At 31.3% G+C, this 15,153-nt stretch overlaps 2 protein-coding genes across 2 annotated transcripts; both read left to right on the plus strand.

The window, feature by feature from the left end:
* Positions 1-9,249: 9,249 nt before the first annotated feature.
* On the plus strand, positions 9,250-10,376 carry FLA13 (FASCICLIN-like arabinogalactan protein 13 precursor). The gene has a single exon (XM_028072491.2). The coding sequence runs from the start codon at positions 9,432-9,434 to the stop codon at positions 10,170-10,172; it is 741 nt and encodes a 246-aa protein (XP_027928292.1). The 5' UTR covers positions 9,250-9,431; the 3' UTR covers positions 10,173-10,376.
* Positions 10,377-10,928: 552 nt separating this feature from the next.
* PHB7 (prohibitin 7) lies at positions 10,929-14,938 on the plus strand. The gene is made up of 6 exons (XM_028072490.2): positions 10,929-11,172; positions 11,442-11,626; positions 11,862-11,978; positions 13,435-13,605; positions 13,957-14,169; positions 14,545-14,938. Exons 2-6 carry the CDS (start codon positions 11,450-11,452, stop codon positions 14,734-14,736), a joined length of 870 nt encoding a protein of 289 aa, XP_027928291.1. The 5' UTR covers positions 10,929-11,172; positions 11,442-11,449; the 3' UTR covers positions 14,737-14,938.
* The last annotated feature ends 215 nt before the right edge of the window (positions 14,939-15,153 follow it).

Here is a 15,153-nt window from a genome sequence, read left to right on the forward strand (position 1 = left end):
TAAAATCATCATCAAGGCATTGGCGTTTCTTGATTTCTTTATTTTCCTTCTTTTTAGCTCTTTCTTACAACTCATCAACTATAAGCTACCAAAGAGAAGCAAATTGTCTAGTTATACTGGTTAAGATGCTTTGATGCTCAAATAGTTAAATGTTTTAAACAATTCAAATATAACCTCATATAATTTTGAAGGAAAGTATACTTCACTTCAACATAAAGAAATCAACATAAAGTATAGTTTTATGGATTTTTTTGTTGTTGCTTGCATTAGAGTAATTTGGTTCGGTCCCATGGGATCATCAACCCTCAATCTTCGCAACAGACTCAAATACAATCAAAGCTAGCTTCCCCCTACCACAAACCATTTTTTCCTGTTGTGGCAATCATCATCACTCTTCCTAACCCTTAAAAGCTAACCACATATAATTAGTCCTCAAATAGAGAGAATTCATTAACTTACTGATAACATTTATGATTGTTAAGAGACAAGTTTGAAAAGGTTTTAACTACTCAAACATTGTACCATGATTTCTAGTATTTTAGGAACTACTTATACAATTTCATTATCCTAAGGATATGTTTAAAAAATCTTTCCAAAAGCATTAAACTTCTAGTTTATTTCCTGAGTGCACTGCACATTCAGTCTGGTATACTTTTAAAATAGTTGTCATTAAATTTGATAAATTGATTACAAAGGACAAATTGTAGTTAGATAAATGTAAAAATTTCTTATATTGTTGAGTATTTCATTTGAATTCTTAAATTATTTATGCAGAAGTTGTATAGTTGTTAAGAATACGTTTTATAACATTGAACTTAATGGTATGCAAATGATGAAGCAGAATATGTAGATAGCTTGTTTGTGTTGGTGCCAAGGGATGTTGTTGCAAAATTCATTCATAAAGAAAACTCTATAACATTTATTTCTCATGATTACAAAAACTAGAGAAAATTAAAAGTTAAACATCTTCGTTATGCAAAGAAAATTTCACTGTACTGAATTGGAAATAGACAAAGAAGATAGGAAAGCATGGAGATGCTATCATCAACAATTGTGAAATTGCAATAGATATGAGTTTGATTTAGATGTCAAGAAAATTTCTAATTCTTCACTGATTTAGGCATTAATATAATTGATGTTTATTAATAACCATATTTTACTGTGTTCTTTCAAACAAGGAGTGAATTTTATAACAATCAATATATTTCTAATTATAAAAACTTTCTTAACCATTATTAGATCACTAGCTTAATTAGTCTCCATAAATTTGGTTTCATTCAAAATCAATGAGTCATCAATTACAAATGAAATGAAACGTGTACTTAATATCACTCTCAAAATGTGGACAAAATAATTTGCGCCAAGAGACACACTCAAGACTACATGCTAGTTTTAATCATAAGGCACTTGCGTAACAAATTTGTAGTTCACTAATTCTCTCTTCAAAGCACATGCCTTCTCCAATCGTACAATATGCACATCATTCTCCACTTGTATACTAACATATTTGTGTTGTTCTCTTTCTCTGCAACCTCATTGTTCGTCTTGAAGGTTCACACTAAAGAACCTAATAATAACAAAAAACAGATTGATCTTACATTAAGAAAGAAAAGATACAATAACACATTGAACAATATACATTCAGATTTATGAAAAAATAGGGTTTCATACCTTATGAAATTGGGAGTTGTTGAGTCTCTTGGCAAGCGTACCAAAAGTCAACTGTAGTATAATGATTTAAAGTAGGAGTGTCGAACCCACGAGGAACGGATTCAGTTAAAATAACTAATTATCTCGATCAACATATATATACAAAGATTTTAATTTGATTTGACATTAACTATTGCATGAAATTAATATAGTAAAAGCAGAAAAGTTTAGAAAAATACAGTAAAGAAACTGGGATTGAATTTCATCTATCTCCCTTGTCTGTAATCTGGATGAATATAATATATAACATCTGAAAATACCAATATTGATGCACACTCAAAAATCATTTGTACCGATCCCTCGCGTATAAAATTCATAAGATTAGTTTCCTGAATATTGATTCCTCACATATTCAACAAACTATCCAGCATTACGGTCGAGTGTTAAAAGCAATTGATATATTGAGATCTATTCCTAGCATCACAGTATATCAAGTATCATTGTTCAAATCAGATTTTCAGAAATACTTTCCAGTCAGATCTAAAAATCAAAATCAAAACATTTATTGATCAGATAGAAGTAAGCATTAAGAGCAAAACAATAATACCAATACTGAGTAAAACAGAAATGCTATATATAAATATCACCAGATTACATCCAAGTTCGAGTAGATTACATTCAATCTTAAAGGAGAAGATTAGCCACTCATGGTAGCCAACAAAATCCTATGAGCTAAGAAGAAGAAGAAGAAAATGAGAAACTGTGATGCTCCTGGTAGCAGCTCTGCAGTACGGACGTGTTCTTCTCCCAAAATTCCAAGCTGATTTCTCTTTCTGATGCACTCAGAATATATACCCACGAAGTCTCTCTCAAGCTACCAAAGTCTCGCTTGAGCGAGACAGCATTCTTCATCCCAAAGAAAGCCTCTCGCTTGGGCGAGATGTGCTGAAGCCAACATCTCGCTTAGGCGAGCAAGAGTACTTCAAGCTGAAGAAAGGATCTCGCTTAGGCGAGATTGGCAGCATCTGAACTCGCTTGGGCGAGTATGGCGGCAAGGGAGGGTCTCCACTGCACGAACTCTCACTTAAGCGAGATTCTGCGTCGCTTAAGCGAGAATGGCGGTAGTGGCTTTAGCTTAGGCGAGAATGCTTTGGTTTTGAGCGAAGTTAACAGCATTCCTTCCCTATTTTCTCTGTTTCTTACTTTCTCCTTCACTCTTCTTGAGTTCTCTTTAATCTTTCCTGAAAAACACACAAAATAGGATCAAATGATTTCTTTAAATCGAAACTTGGAAGCATGTGATTGAAACTTAGGTTTAGGGAGAATCAATATGAAATGAACACCAATTTAAAGCATAAGTGCCAGAGTTTGTTATGAATCTTTACTGAATTTTGGCACTTATCAGGAGTCAAGGTTTTTTTAGGTTAACCGGAGAGACTAACGCGTAAATGATATCATCTCTATTGCGTAATTGTTTTCAACATCTGTGCGAGATGTAGCATAAAAGGAAATCTTCACAAGAAATGAGGCCAAGTCACTTTTTGGAAGAAGAGACGATGTAAATTTTAATAGATCAAATTTGTAAAAAGCAATGAAGGTTAACATGTGCGATGAGAGGCTAAGTATACAAATGTAAATTTCAAATTTCTTACGATTTTTTATTTGCAAGAAAAATAATAACTAACATATATCTAGATAATTTCATAATTAATATCAATGATTATCTATAAAATATGTTTTTTTTATTTTGAATACAATATTAAGAAAAATATGTGTGTGAAAAAAATATTTCAAAAGAAAAATCTATATATTTATTTACAAATTTATATCAATAAAATAATTTGCAAAAAATCATTTAAAAATCTTACATTTTTTTTGTGATCTTTTATTAGTAAGAAAAAATGACATAATTATATAAATGAAAAATTTGCAAGTAAGTATGGCAAGTATTAAGAATAGTTTTTTAGACAAATAATTTTACACAAGAAAAATCGAAAAATCGCATGTAATTTTAACAATATTGTTTTCTTACGAAAATGCTGCATAAATATTTATCGAATTTTATTTTGCATGAAAATATATTTTCTGTCAAAATATTTTAACAGTAAAATCTGCATGTAATAAATAATTCTTTAGTAATATATATACTCATCCATGATCAATTTTTATTTGTAGTCCACTTTTTGGCCCAACCTCTATGATTGTATCTCTCATGTATTTATTAATGAAATTCTTGTCTTTTATCTTACCATATCTGTCTGGTTAATTAAAAAACATTAGTTCACCTTAATGATAGCAAAAGAAATTGTGAGTGGTTTTCTTTGAGAATCACTCCACTTTATTACTAACAATTGTCACACTTTTCTTTCTTATACAATGCAAAATGATTTTTAACTTAACCTATTTCTTTTCAAAGCAAATGACTTATGAAGTTATTATATGTTGGCAGGAGATATCACCAAGACTATAAGTATCAATAACATGAATGTAGTCCTATGATACGAGCTTCGTGCTAAATGAAATCACATTAATGAAGAATAAAATATCTTCTCAATTTCATAATTAAAAATATCTTGACTATCGAAAGAAGCTTGTAAAGAACCATTAGTTTTTTGGTTAACAATTTGTTTGATTTCCTTTGACACATACATATTATAAATAATTTTTTTTCTCTTTGAATTTTCTAGTTTCAACAATGTTTTATTGTGTAATTTTTTAATTTTAACAAATTTTGACATGTCACATTGAAAAAAAAATTTAACCGTTAATGTACTTTTTAACAAATAAGCTCTTAGGTAAGATCCATGGAATAAAAAATCATCAAAACCGCAATTGATCATATTATTTCCATCACTAGTAGTTTTTTTTTTAAGCTATGAAACATAAGTGTACAAATATTTTGTTTCATCTTCTTAGATATATTCATCTTAATTTCCTATAACAAATAAAACTACATTTAAAAAAGTTACTTAAATATAAAAATCAAATAAGTTAATCTAATAAAAAACTAATTTATTTAGATATAAAAAAATAAAACATATGGAAACTTAAAAAATAATTATAATAATATATTATATATTTTAAAAATAGTATTGAATTATTATACTATGTTATGTTTTATTTTTTAATTTCAGTAAAAAACATTTTAAGATTTAATTTTTTTCTTAAGTAAAATTTTAATTTGTCTTTTTATAATTTTTATGCACAATACTACCTAATTTATAATTTAAAAAATATATTCAAATTATAAAATTTATAATTTTATGTTTGTAATTTAAAAATAAAATAAAGTAAAATAAAAATATATGATTCAAACAAAACACACACAACATATTAATAATTATATAATAAATCATATTTAAATTTAAATTTGAAAAAATTATGATTAAAATTTTAAATTTAAATAAAAATAAATGTAAAATTGTTTTTAATACAAAGATTCAGAATTCGATAAAATATTAAATTATTAATATAATAAAAAAAGTTATTATCATTAAATAAAATCATTTAAATTTTTTAAATAAAATTCATGTGTCCATGTTATACTTTAGTTTATGTATTGAAATTTAAAATTAAAACATTATGTCGCTTTTTTGGTTTTTCCAGAGTTTTCTTTTTCCTTTTCCTCTTTCTTCTTCTTTCTTTCTTTTCTTTGTTTTATAACTCTACAATTGGAAGCAACTTATTATATTTTTTTCACTATGCTGCTAACACTACAGGCAATTGCTAGTGAAATTCATTCATTTTTATTTCTTTTTCTTTTTTTATAAATTTTTTATTTATTCTTTGTTATTCTTGAAAGATTTATATATAGTATATGTAAATTATAGATTCCTGTGTGATTTTCGTACGAGACATATGTCCACAATCAAGTCATCTCCAACATTTTCCTAAACATGAATGTGTCCTTTTGGTGTGTCCAAGAATAGAGTTATACGTGTAAAATGGGTTTTCAACGTCATTAGTTGCACATGAAACACAATAAAATTTAATGTTAAAAATGACTGATAACATTTTTATAATTAAAATGAAAAAAATGATGTTTGTTCCCTCTATAAACATCTAATGTTTGTGTCACTAGTTGCACATGAAACACAACAAAATTTAATGTTAAAAATGACCGATAACATTTTTATAATTAAAACGAAGAAAATGATGTTTGTTCCCTCTATAGACATCTAATGTTTGTTTGACGTTGGCCTCTCTATCATCAACAGTGGCGGACCTAGGAACCCCCCAACGTTTTTGATTTTTTATTTATTTATATTATATGAATTTTTTTTTGTTTTTAATTTTTTAAATTATGTATAAGAAATTTAATGTTTTGGAATTTTTTAAATAATAAAAATATATATTAGGAATTGATAAATATTAAAATAGGTATTTTTTTATTTATTTTATAAAATATAACATTTAATGTTAATGAATAATAAAACATAAAATTAAATTTAATAAAAAATAAATAAATTTATTAAGATATTTTTTATTTTGTCTGTTTTTTGAGTTTCTCACATATTGTATCCACTTTAGACTTTTACTTGTTTTGTTTTCTTTTGTTTATGAAGAAAAAAAAAAGTTGAACACAAATTCATTATTTTGTGCTCTCATTTTTGTATGCTTTCTTCTATTATTGAAGAGAAAAATAATTCTTTTTTTCTCAGTTGATAGTGAAATATTAGTTTAATAATTAATATTATTTTTTATCTCACGAGCATTTGGTATATTCATTTTTATAAATATCAAGAAAAAGCAATGCACTAAGTGTATTTTAATAACTGGTTTTTAATTGTGACTTGATTATCATATAATTTTCTTTTATTAATTACATATCACAATTTTTATTTAGATTATGATAAATTATCTTATAGTATTTTTTTTTAAAACATAAGTATATTGATGAAGAAATAAAAGAATAAATTAATTATTTAAAAGTGATAAAATGGAAGCTACTGTCAGGAAGAAAATAGAAAAAATCAATCTTTGACAAAAATAGGAAGTCAATTACATCTATTTCATTGATTTTTTTAATCTGTCTCGTCTTATTTTAACTCTTCTTGTTTCTACAACTATATCAAAAAGATAATTTTCTACAATGAAAATTATCAAAATAAGACTACAAAATAATACGGAAGATGAATTTTTTTTACTGACGATATGATTATTTACATTAAAAACAAAATATAACTAAAAATTTTAGTATTGATTCAATTATTATTAAGTTAAATAATCTTACGGATCCATAATTAAATATATAAATTTTAAGTATATTTTGGCACCCCCATAAATATCGAGCAAGTTCCGCCACTGATCATCAATGTTATTTGACGTCGACCCTCCTATACTTTGACATTATTGGATGTCTATTCCAAAGGCATCCGACATGAAATTGTTTTAAAATTTCAATACAAACAATGACAGTCTCATTTGTCTTCATTGTTCTTTCAGGCTTTCTCTTCCTAGGTGAACTAGTAGGTGTGACAACGACGATGATGGATAATGAATGTAAGTTTTAGTTCATTTAAACTCAAATGTAAATTGTTTTGTTGCCTTGGTTGAGGTTTTATTTTTCGTTTTCGCTTGATGGATTTTGTGCATTACTGCGTTTTCAAGGCTCTAAGACCCTCTTTAGCGGTGGTGACAAGACCTTAAGGTCATGAATGATCACTTTCGTTTCATGTACTTTAAAAATTAATACTAAATGTTGTTGAAATTTTATCAATTTTTTTATGTTAGACTTCTTCATATACATGTTAGCAAATTATGAAAAATATTTTTTTTCAAATGGGTAGGACTTCAACTTGAGAGAGTTAAAAATTTGAGATTAATTTGTTACAAACAAAATTTAAAACAGAAAAAACAACATTTATAATTTAAGATGTCAGTCTTAAGTATAATTGACGTTAAAACATGTCGATTTCAACATAAATTTAACATCACTTGTTTAACTTCACATTTTACTTTTCTCTTAACATGTTATAATTTGTCACTTCAAGTATAGAATAATTTAATTAACATATCTTCAAAGAAATTGAAAAATTAATTTATCAATTTAAAAATACATAAAATAAGATCAAGCTTGAAAAAAAAAACAATAGAAATAAACCGAAAATGCATCTTCTACGTTTGATTATAATTAACCAAAATGAGTAGTGTAGTGAGTAGAAGAACACAAGTTAGTTAATGAAGCTGACAAAAATCAGATTCTGGAATTATTATTCCAAAGTTCTTCTTCAAGCTAAGTTAAGTCCATGCTACAAGACCCAAAGTTCAGCATATTTAATACCAAAAGCTGCTAACAAATTCCCAACGTGGTCCACAGCCAGCTATGTTGTAATATAAAATAAAAGTATTCAATTAACACCATATTTATATAACTAACCATGATGCTTATGAAGTTTCTAATGCAAATCAATAATTATCTCAATTCTTAATAAGAAAGAAAACAGTATAAACAGTTCCCGACGGAGTTGGGCTTATGCTTCTTCATCAACAAGAAGAATATAGAACATTTGGCGACAATATTCATTATGTGAATGAATTGTGGTGGTACTGAAATGTGAATTGATGTAGAATATTGACTATGGGATGCAAGAAAACAACATAGAGTGATGGACATGGGCGTATTATAAAGTGGCTGAAGTGACTGCGTAGCTTAATCACATTTCTCATCACTGTATTTCTGACAATGATACTCACTCGATCATCCATAATAATGTCTTCAAACTGATTATTTAGTGTTTAATGTTGTCCCACGTGTTGTGTCTACATATGCCAGCCTGTCAAACACTCTTTTACAACTGTTGCTTGTCCATACGATGTATATTCTTCAACGCCCATTATACACACATAATCATTTCATCATCAATTATTTCCACCATTTACACAGTCAACAATTCTTTTTATACATAAATAAACCATTTTTTTTGGTAATTTATGTTTTCTACCTTCTTTTCTTCGCTGCTACATCCACCAACGAGTGTGTGAATATCAACACGCCAAACCAAAGGTAGGTGGAAAAAGAAAGTAACAAGAAAGAAATTCGGTTTATGGTATTGTATATTGAAATTAGGTTTTTACCTTTTACAACAAACCTTTCGGGATTGTATTAATTAGGTTTGACATTATCTAAAATTGCAAATTGCAATTCATTTAAGCTACTTTATGCTTGACCACGTATTCCCATAATTGCAGCCACGTTAAATTTCATTTCTTATTGTACAATTTGACATCAGCCGTTTCCTTTTCATAACAAATAGACCATTCTCCTCTTCTCTGGTTCGTCTCTGTCTCTCCATGTCCTACATAAAATTAAAATCGTGTCTCCCCTGTCTAAATAAAAAAACAGAGTGGTAACACCGAATGCGTGATCCAAGAAATCAGAGCTAAGCTTCTAAACTACTGCGTTGAGTTTTGCAATGGGAAACATTAGGTTTGACTCGATCTTCTTCCTGAAAAATTAATCTCGGTGAATCAATTTCGGTTTCATTCTTTAATGTTGTTTCTCTTTCCTAACAAGAGACGATTCTTCACAAGGTGTCCCCTTCATACATCGTTCTCCATGTCCTACTACCTTCCCTTTAACTTTTTGTGCATTTTCTGGTTCTCATTTGTCAACTAAGCCATTTCTTATCGCGATTTGCAAGCCACGAGCCAGCTCATGCCAACAAAGTCTCAACAACCACACACCAACGCCAAAACCAAATAAAAACCCTTCCATTCTCCACACACTACCACCACACAGTTTCTTTTTCTCTTTTCTTCCCACTCTCTATCTACTCAACATGGCGTTCACCTCTCTCACTCTCATTCTCTTCAGTTCATTCTGCTTGATTCTTCGGGCCCAAGCCCAAGCCCAAGCCCCGGCGCCTTCCTCCGGCGCGGTGGACCTCGTTGCCATCCTCCAAAAGGGTGGCCAATACACAACCCTTATCCGTCTTTTGAATGAGTCGCAGCAACTAACCCAAATCCAGAGTCAACTCAAGTCAAACTCGCAAGGGTTCACTCTTTTCGCGCCCACCGACAACGCTTTCCAGAACCTCAAATCTGGGGCTCTCAACGGTCTCACTGATGAGCAGAAAGTGCAGCTCGTTCTCTACCACGTCACTCCCAAGTACTACTCTCTCTCTGATCTCTTGACCGTCAGCAACCCCGTCAGAACTCAAGCCTCCGGCAGTGAAGGCTCGTGGGGGCTCAACTTCACCGGCCAAGGGAACCAGGTCAACGTCTCCACCGGCGTCGTGGAAACGCAGGTCAACAACGCGCTCAGGCAGCAGTTTCCTCTGGCGGTTTACCAGGTGGACAAGGTGCTGTTGCCGGCAGAGCTCTTCGGAGAGAAGTCCCCCGCGGCGGCTCCGTCTCCGAAGTCTCCGAAAAGCAGCCCTGAAACTCCGAGCGTTGGGAAGGCCGGTGGCGCTCCTTCTCCCTCCGGAGACGCGCAGAATGATAATGGCGCGGCAGGGAGGAATGTGGGATTTGGAGTTATCCTTGGAGTTGGGTTATTCTGCATGGGAGTTCTCTCTTGAGAAAACTTCGCTCTGCATGTGTCGTGTTCTTCGTCTTTTCTTTCTGAATCCGTCTCTTTTCTCTTCTACGGGCAAAAGAAACTGTGTTGGGATTGATTGAGTTTCACCCTCATTCTTTGTATTTAATGTTTCTTTCTTTCCTTACATAAATTTCATGCTTGTTTTATACTTCTCCACTCTCAGAATAACATTTTCTTTTATAAATATTCCAACCTTTTTTCTTTCATCAATATCTAAATACTATATATTATGAGTAATAAGGTTTAATCATGTTAAAAAGTTATTATTTTAAAGAATTGCTTTGAATTACACTTGATGTACGAGCAAATAAACAAACATCTATTTTTATTACTTAGCTTATTATTCTCTCCATTATGTATGTATAGCACGAATAGATTTTAAAGGAAATAAATAACACATGCTAAATTAGTTTTTGCTTGCCACAAGTGGAAAGTCTGGGGCTAAGTATAAATAGTTGTATAATATAAAAGACTAACTAGCAAAAAACAAAAAAAAAAATTACGTAATTTTTTTCCTTCGCTACATGTTTCCTTCTTACAATTACACGTCTCTATCATTTCAAGAACTTTCTCTTTCAAGGAATGTGTTTTGATTAAAAAATCAGTTAAATAATATTTTATTACAAATTATAATAATGTGTCTGGGCAATATATTTTCCTATAACTTTTTATATTAATTTTTAACAATTTACTCATTATTTTGAATAATTGTAATTATCAATATTTGTTGTAATATATTGAAGGTAACAAAGGATATCTCTTAGTTGCAAAAGTATTATTTTTGTTCCTTGGGCTTATGTGATCCGCAGCCCAATAAGCCCAAGCCAATTGGTTCCATCTCTCACTTGCGTCGTCAGAACCGTTTGCGTTTGGTATTCTTTTCTTGTAGGAAAAGTTTAAAAACCTCCACACAAACCCTACATAAACCCCACGATTACCGCAAACCCTTCACTCTCATCAGCGTTCATCGGAATTTCAAGGTATATTGTTTTCCATTTCTCCGGGAGAGTGTAGTTGCACAATCTAGCTTGAGTTCTTTCTCGATCAACTTGATTTTTCAATTCTATTTTTCTCTCAATTTTTAAGAATTTTCATATAATTCGATTAATTTTTTTCTCTCGATAATCATTTCCCTTTCGTTTCTTGTTTTTAAGCTCATTGATATTTGGATCCAGCAGTTCTCTCTTCTTTCCTCTGATATACCCGACTGTTCTTGATGTTCTTTGCATTTGCATTTCTGTTGAATTAGGTAAAAAGATGAATATGAAGAACATGAAAATTCCAAATGTTCCGAGTGGTGGCGCGGCCTCTGCGCTGCTGAAGCTTGGGGTTATCGGTGGAATTGGTTTGTATGCAGCTGCTAATAGTCTCTACAATGTTGAAGGAGGGCACCGAGCTATTGTTTTCAACCGTCTAGTTGGTGTCAAAGACGAGGTTACTGTTTTCCCCGTATTGTATAAAATGAACTCGAAAATTGTCACGGTTTGCTATTTACTGCATTTTAGTGCTTCGTGATAGTTAGTTTGTTGCCTGAATATGATTGTTGCATTCCAGCTGTTGTGGTTGATGTTATTCAAAAGAGTAATCTACCATCTCATTTGAAGTGTTGGCAATTTTTAAGTTAAGTTTTGGTGTTGGTCATGAAATTGGTTTGTTGGTTAATATGCAGGTCTATCCTGAAGGGACTCATTTTGTAATTCCCTGGTTTGAGAGGCCAGTCATCTATGATGTCCGTGCTCGACCCCATCTAGTTGAGAGTACATCTGGGAGTCGTGATCTACAGATGGTAAATACGTTTTGCTAAGATTTGTGTGTTGTTACAGAGTTGTGGTTTTTGTATCACATAAAGAAGTCTGATCTATTTCAGATTATGTTCTTGTGAATGAAATTCATTTAAGCATCTTTCTGACTTTTGACCCTTAATTCCTTTTTTTGATGGAGGTTTTCATGTATGGACATTATCGTGTCCTGTTAAATACATTATTGTAGCTGGATCGTATTGTATTAGTAATATTGTCATCTGAGATTTGTTCAACTATGTTTAACCGTTGACATGATTGCCACAAACATGAAACGACTATTATCATGTTATAAAAAGTACATTCATATTTGTTTATTTTACTTTTCTAGACATGTTACTTTATATAGGAATTTGGACGCCAAATTGTACTTCAATATTAGATTGGGGAAGCAATAGGTTTTGCATGGGTGCTGGTTACAAGGTTCTCTTTTGGTGCATTAAATTAGTTTCTGGATGTGAAGTTTTACCATGCCAAGTTCAACTTATATGATTTAATAATGATAATAATATGGATATGTTGGAATATTGTTTATTTCATCTAGTTGAATACATTCTAAACTAGTGGCCTAGCATTGGGGCTTAGAGAGAAATGGTAGAGTTATCTGTGATGGAATCACTACACAAACACATAATACGTAGCGTACCATATCATTACACAGATATGGGCTCAAGGCCATATATTAAAATACATCTAACACTTTCTTTCAAGCTGGAGCATATAAATCATATGCACTAAACTTGTTTGGTATATAATCAATTCTTGGACCCATAATGATTTGGTAAAGACATTTACCAATTGATCATTGGAATTAACAAATTGAGAAATAAAATCCTTTTTTGGATGAAGTGACAGTCAATCTAAATATATTTGATTATCATAGAATACTGGATTTTAGCCAATATGAAGGACAGTTTGGTCATCACAAATGAGAGTCATCTGTGTAAAGTGAGACACGGATGATAAACATCTATCTCATTTTCATGTAGATTTAGAGCCTAACAGGCGCTTTCTAATCTGAAATGATGCAAAGTAGGTTTTCTTAATTTCCCATTTGGTGTTTAAAATCATTTATTTCTGAATTTCAAAAATATTAGACATTTGAGCATTGGCTTTCAAATCTAAATACCTTATGCAAATGCTTTGTTGGTATCCCATACACTAGTCCCCAATTTTCCTTTTCAGGCTTAGCCTTTGTTTCCGATGGGTGAAGGTATCTGTGGTGATACACTTTTCATCATTATGTACATAATGTCCTTTTTCCTACTGTCCTGGTCTACTCCCCTTTTTAGATCCCCTGTGAATGATAGGATGTTGGATGTTTCACTTAACACTTTATAGCTAATGATTTTCCAGAAACCAATTTCAATAACTATGTTTTTAAAATATTTAACTATACAATATTGACCTTTTCTTCTTGTATTGCACATACATGTTATACAGGTGAAAATTGGACTTCGAGTTCTTACTCGCCCTTTGCCTGAACAATTACCTACAGTTTATCGGACCCTTGGCGAGAATTTTAATGAAAGGGTTTTGCCTTCAATCATACATGAAACTTTGAAAGCTGTGGTTGCCCAATACAATGCCAGCCAGCTAATTACTCAGCGAGAGGTAAGGCACAAACCTTGTCCATATGATGCACGAAAGCTCTGATATATATATTTTAATAGATTGCTAGTTGCTGACATGGTGGAAAAATATGAATTTCTTTTTTGCAATGGATACATGTTAATGATTTGTCTATTGAAACATGTTAAAAAGAAACCATTTTATCATTACTCAATAGCAGAATGTGTATGTTTTTAAAATCAAATTTTAGGATGGTTTGTTAACATTAGTCACGTCCTTCCCAATTTCTTCATTTTTCACTTAATGTTTTCTCATTCGAGTTGACATATTTAGTTATAGCACATGGAGAGTGTGTTTAAACTTTAATATTCAAACCGACCTTAATCTTTGTAGGTTGTTAGTCGGGAGATCCGGAAAATTCTGACGGAGAGAGCAGCTAACTTCAACATTGTCCTTGATGATGTGTCAATTACTGCTTTGACTTTTGGCAAGGAGTTTACTGCTGCAATTGAAGCTAAGCAGGTGGCTGCACAAGAAGCTGAGAGGGCTAAATTTGTTGTGGAAAAAGCGGAGCAAGACAAGAAGAGTGCTGTAATTAGAGCTCAGGTGATGACAAGTTATTAATGCTTAGATTAGATACAGTTATTCTTTTGATGCTCAGAAGAAGTTGCTTCATTTTTTATATTTCTAATGAAAGGTAACTCCTGTAATCCAGTCCCCAAGGAAAAAAATACACAAGGAGAAAATTGACCTACTGTATATTATGGAAAATGTGTTATATTGTGGGTAAACTATATTGCCATTATTCGGATTAGGTCTTCTTGATACCAAATGATCCGTTCATAAATCTGCCTGTTAAGTTTAAGTGAGTTTAAATTTAGTATATATAGTATGCTGTTGACAGTTGTCCTTATTGGATCACTTTTTGCTTCGTAAGTATTCAGTTCTTCCTGACCTTCGTTACGAACCTTCAATGAACAGGGTGAAGCAAAAAGTGCCCAACTGATTGGACAAGCTATTGCCAACAATCCAGCATTTATCACACTGAGGAAGATAGAAGCTGCAAGAGAGATTGCACATACCATATCAAACGCGGCAAACAAAGTTTTCTTGAATTCAGATGATCTGTTGTTGAATCTTCAAGAGATGAGTTTGGAGCCAAGCAAAAAGTGAGTCGGATAGCATGTTTTGTTTCTTATCTTTAGCTCATAAAAGATGAATTCCAGGATGCATTTCTTGATATTTTTAGCAAATTCGACTGTAGATGGTTTCATCAGACAAGTGAATGTTAACCCTTTAAACACGAGATTAATTGAGATCCTATCGAATGCTTCGCATTACAATAATGAAATAATTTCAGTTAGAGTTCGCATCATGATTTTATTTTGTTGCCTGTAATAAGTTTGGTTGTCTTAGTTTTGTTTTGGTTAAATTATTCATTTGGTCCTAATTTTCGTAAGTAAATTTGAATTTGGTTCTCGGTCCTAATTTTCGTAAGTAAATTTGAATTTGGTTCTCAAATTTTTAAAAGTGTTACTTAGGTTGTTAATTTTGATAATTTTTGATAATTTGTATCAATGAAGTCTCGTC

Source organism: Vigna unguiculata, chromosome 5 (genome assembly GCF_037176805.1).
Source record: "Vigna unguiculata cultivar grain cowpea cultivar isolate G323 ecotype 2 chromosome 5, ASM3717680v1, whole genome shotgun sequence".
Taxonomy (NCBI): domain Eukaryota; kingdom Viridiplantae; phylum Streptophyta; class Magnoliopsida; order Fabales; family Fabaceae; genus Vigna; species Vigna unguiculata.

What these genes read in the sequence shown, in the direction of transcription:
- FLA13 (XM_028072491.2), top strand. Translation starts at nt 9,432, where the DNA reads ATGGCGTTCACCTCTCTCACTCTCATTCTCTTCAGTTCATTCTGCTTG.
- PHB7 (XM_028072490.2), top strand. Translation starts at nt 11,450, where the DNA reads ATGAATATGAAGAACATGAAAATTCCAAATGTTCCGAGTGGTGGCGCG. An exon ending in TAGTTGGTGTCAAAGACGAG is followed by an intron (nt 11,627 to 11,861) that starts GTTACTGTTTTC and finishes GTTAATATGCAG; the next exon opens with GTCTATCCTGAAGGGACTCA. An exon ending in AGCTAATTACTCAGCGAGAG is followed by an intron (nt 13,606 to 13,956) that starts GTAAGGCACAAA and finishes TAATCTTTGTAG; the next exon opens with GTTGTTAGTCGGGAGATCCG.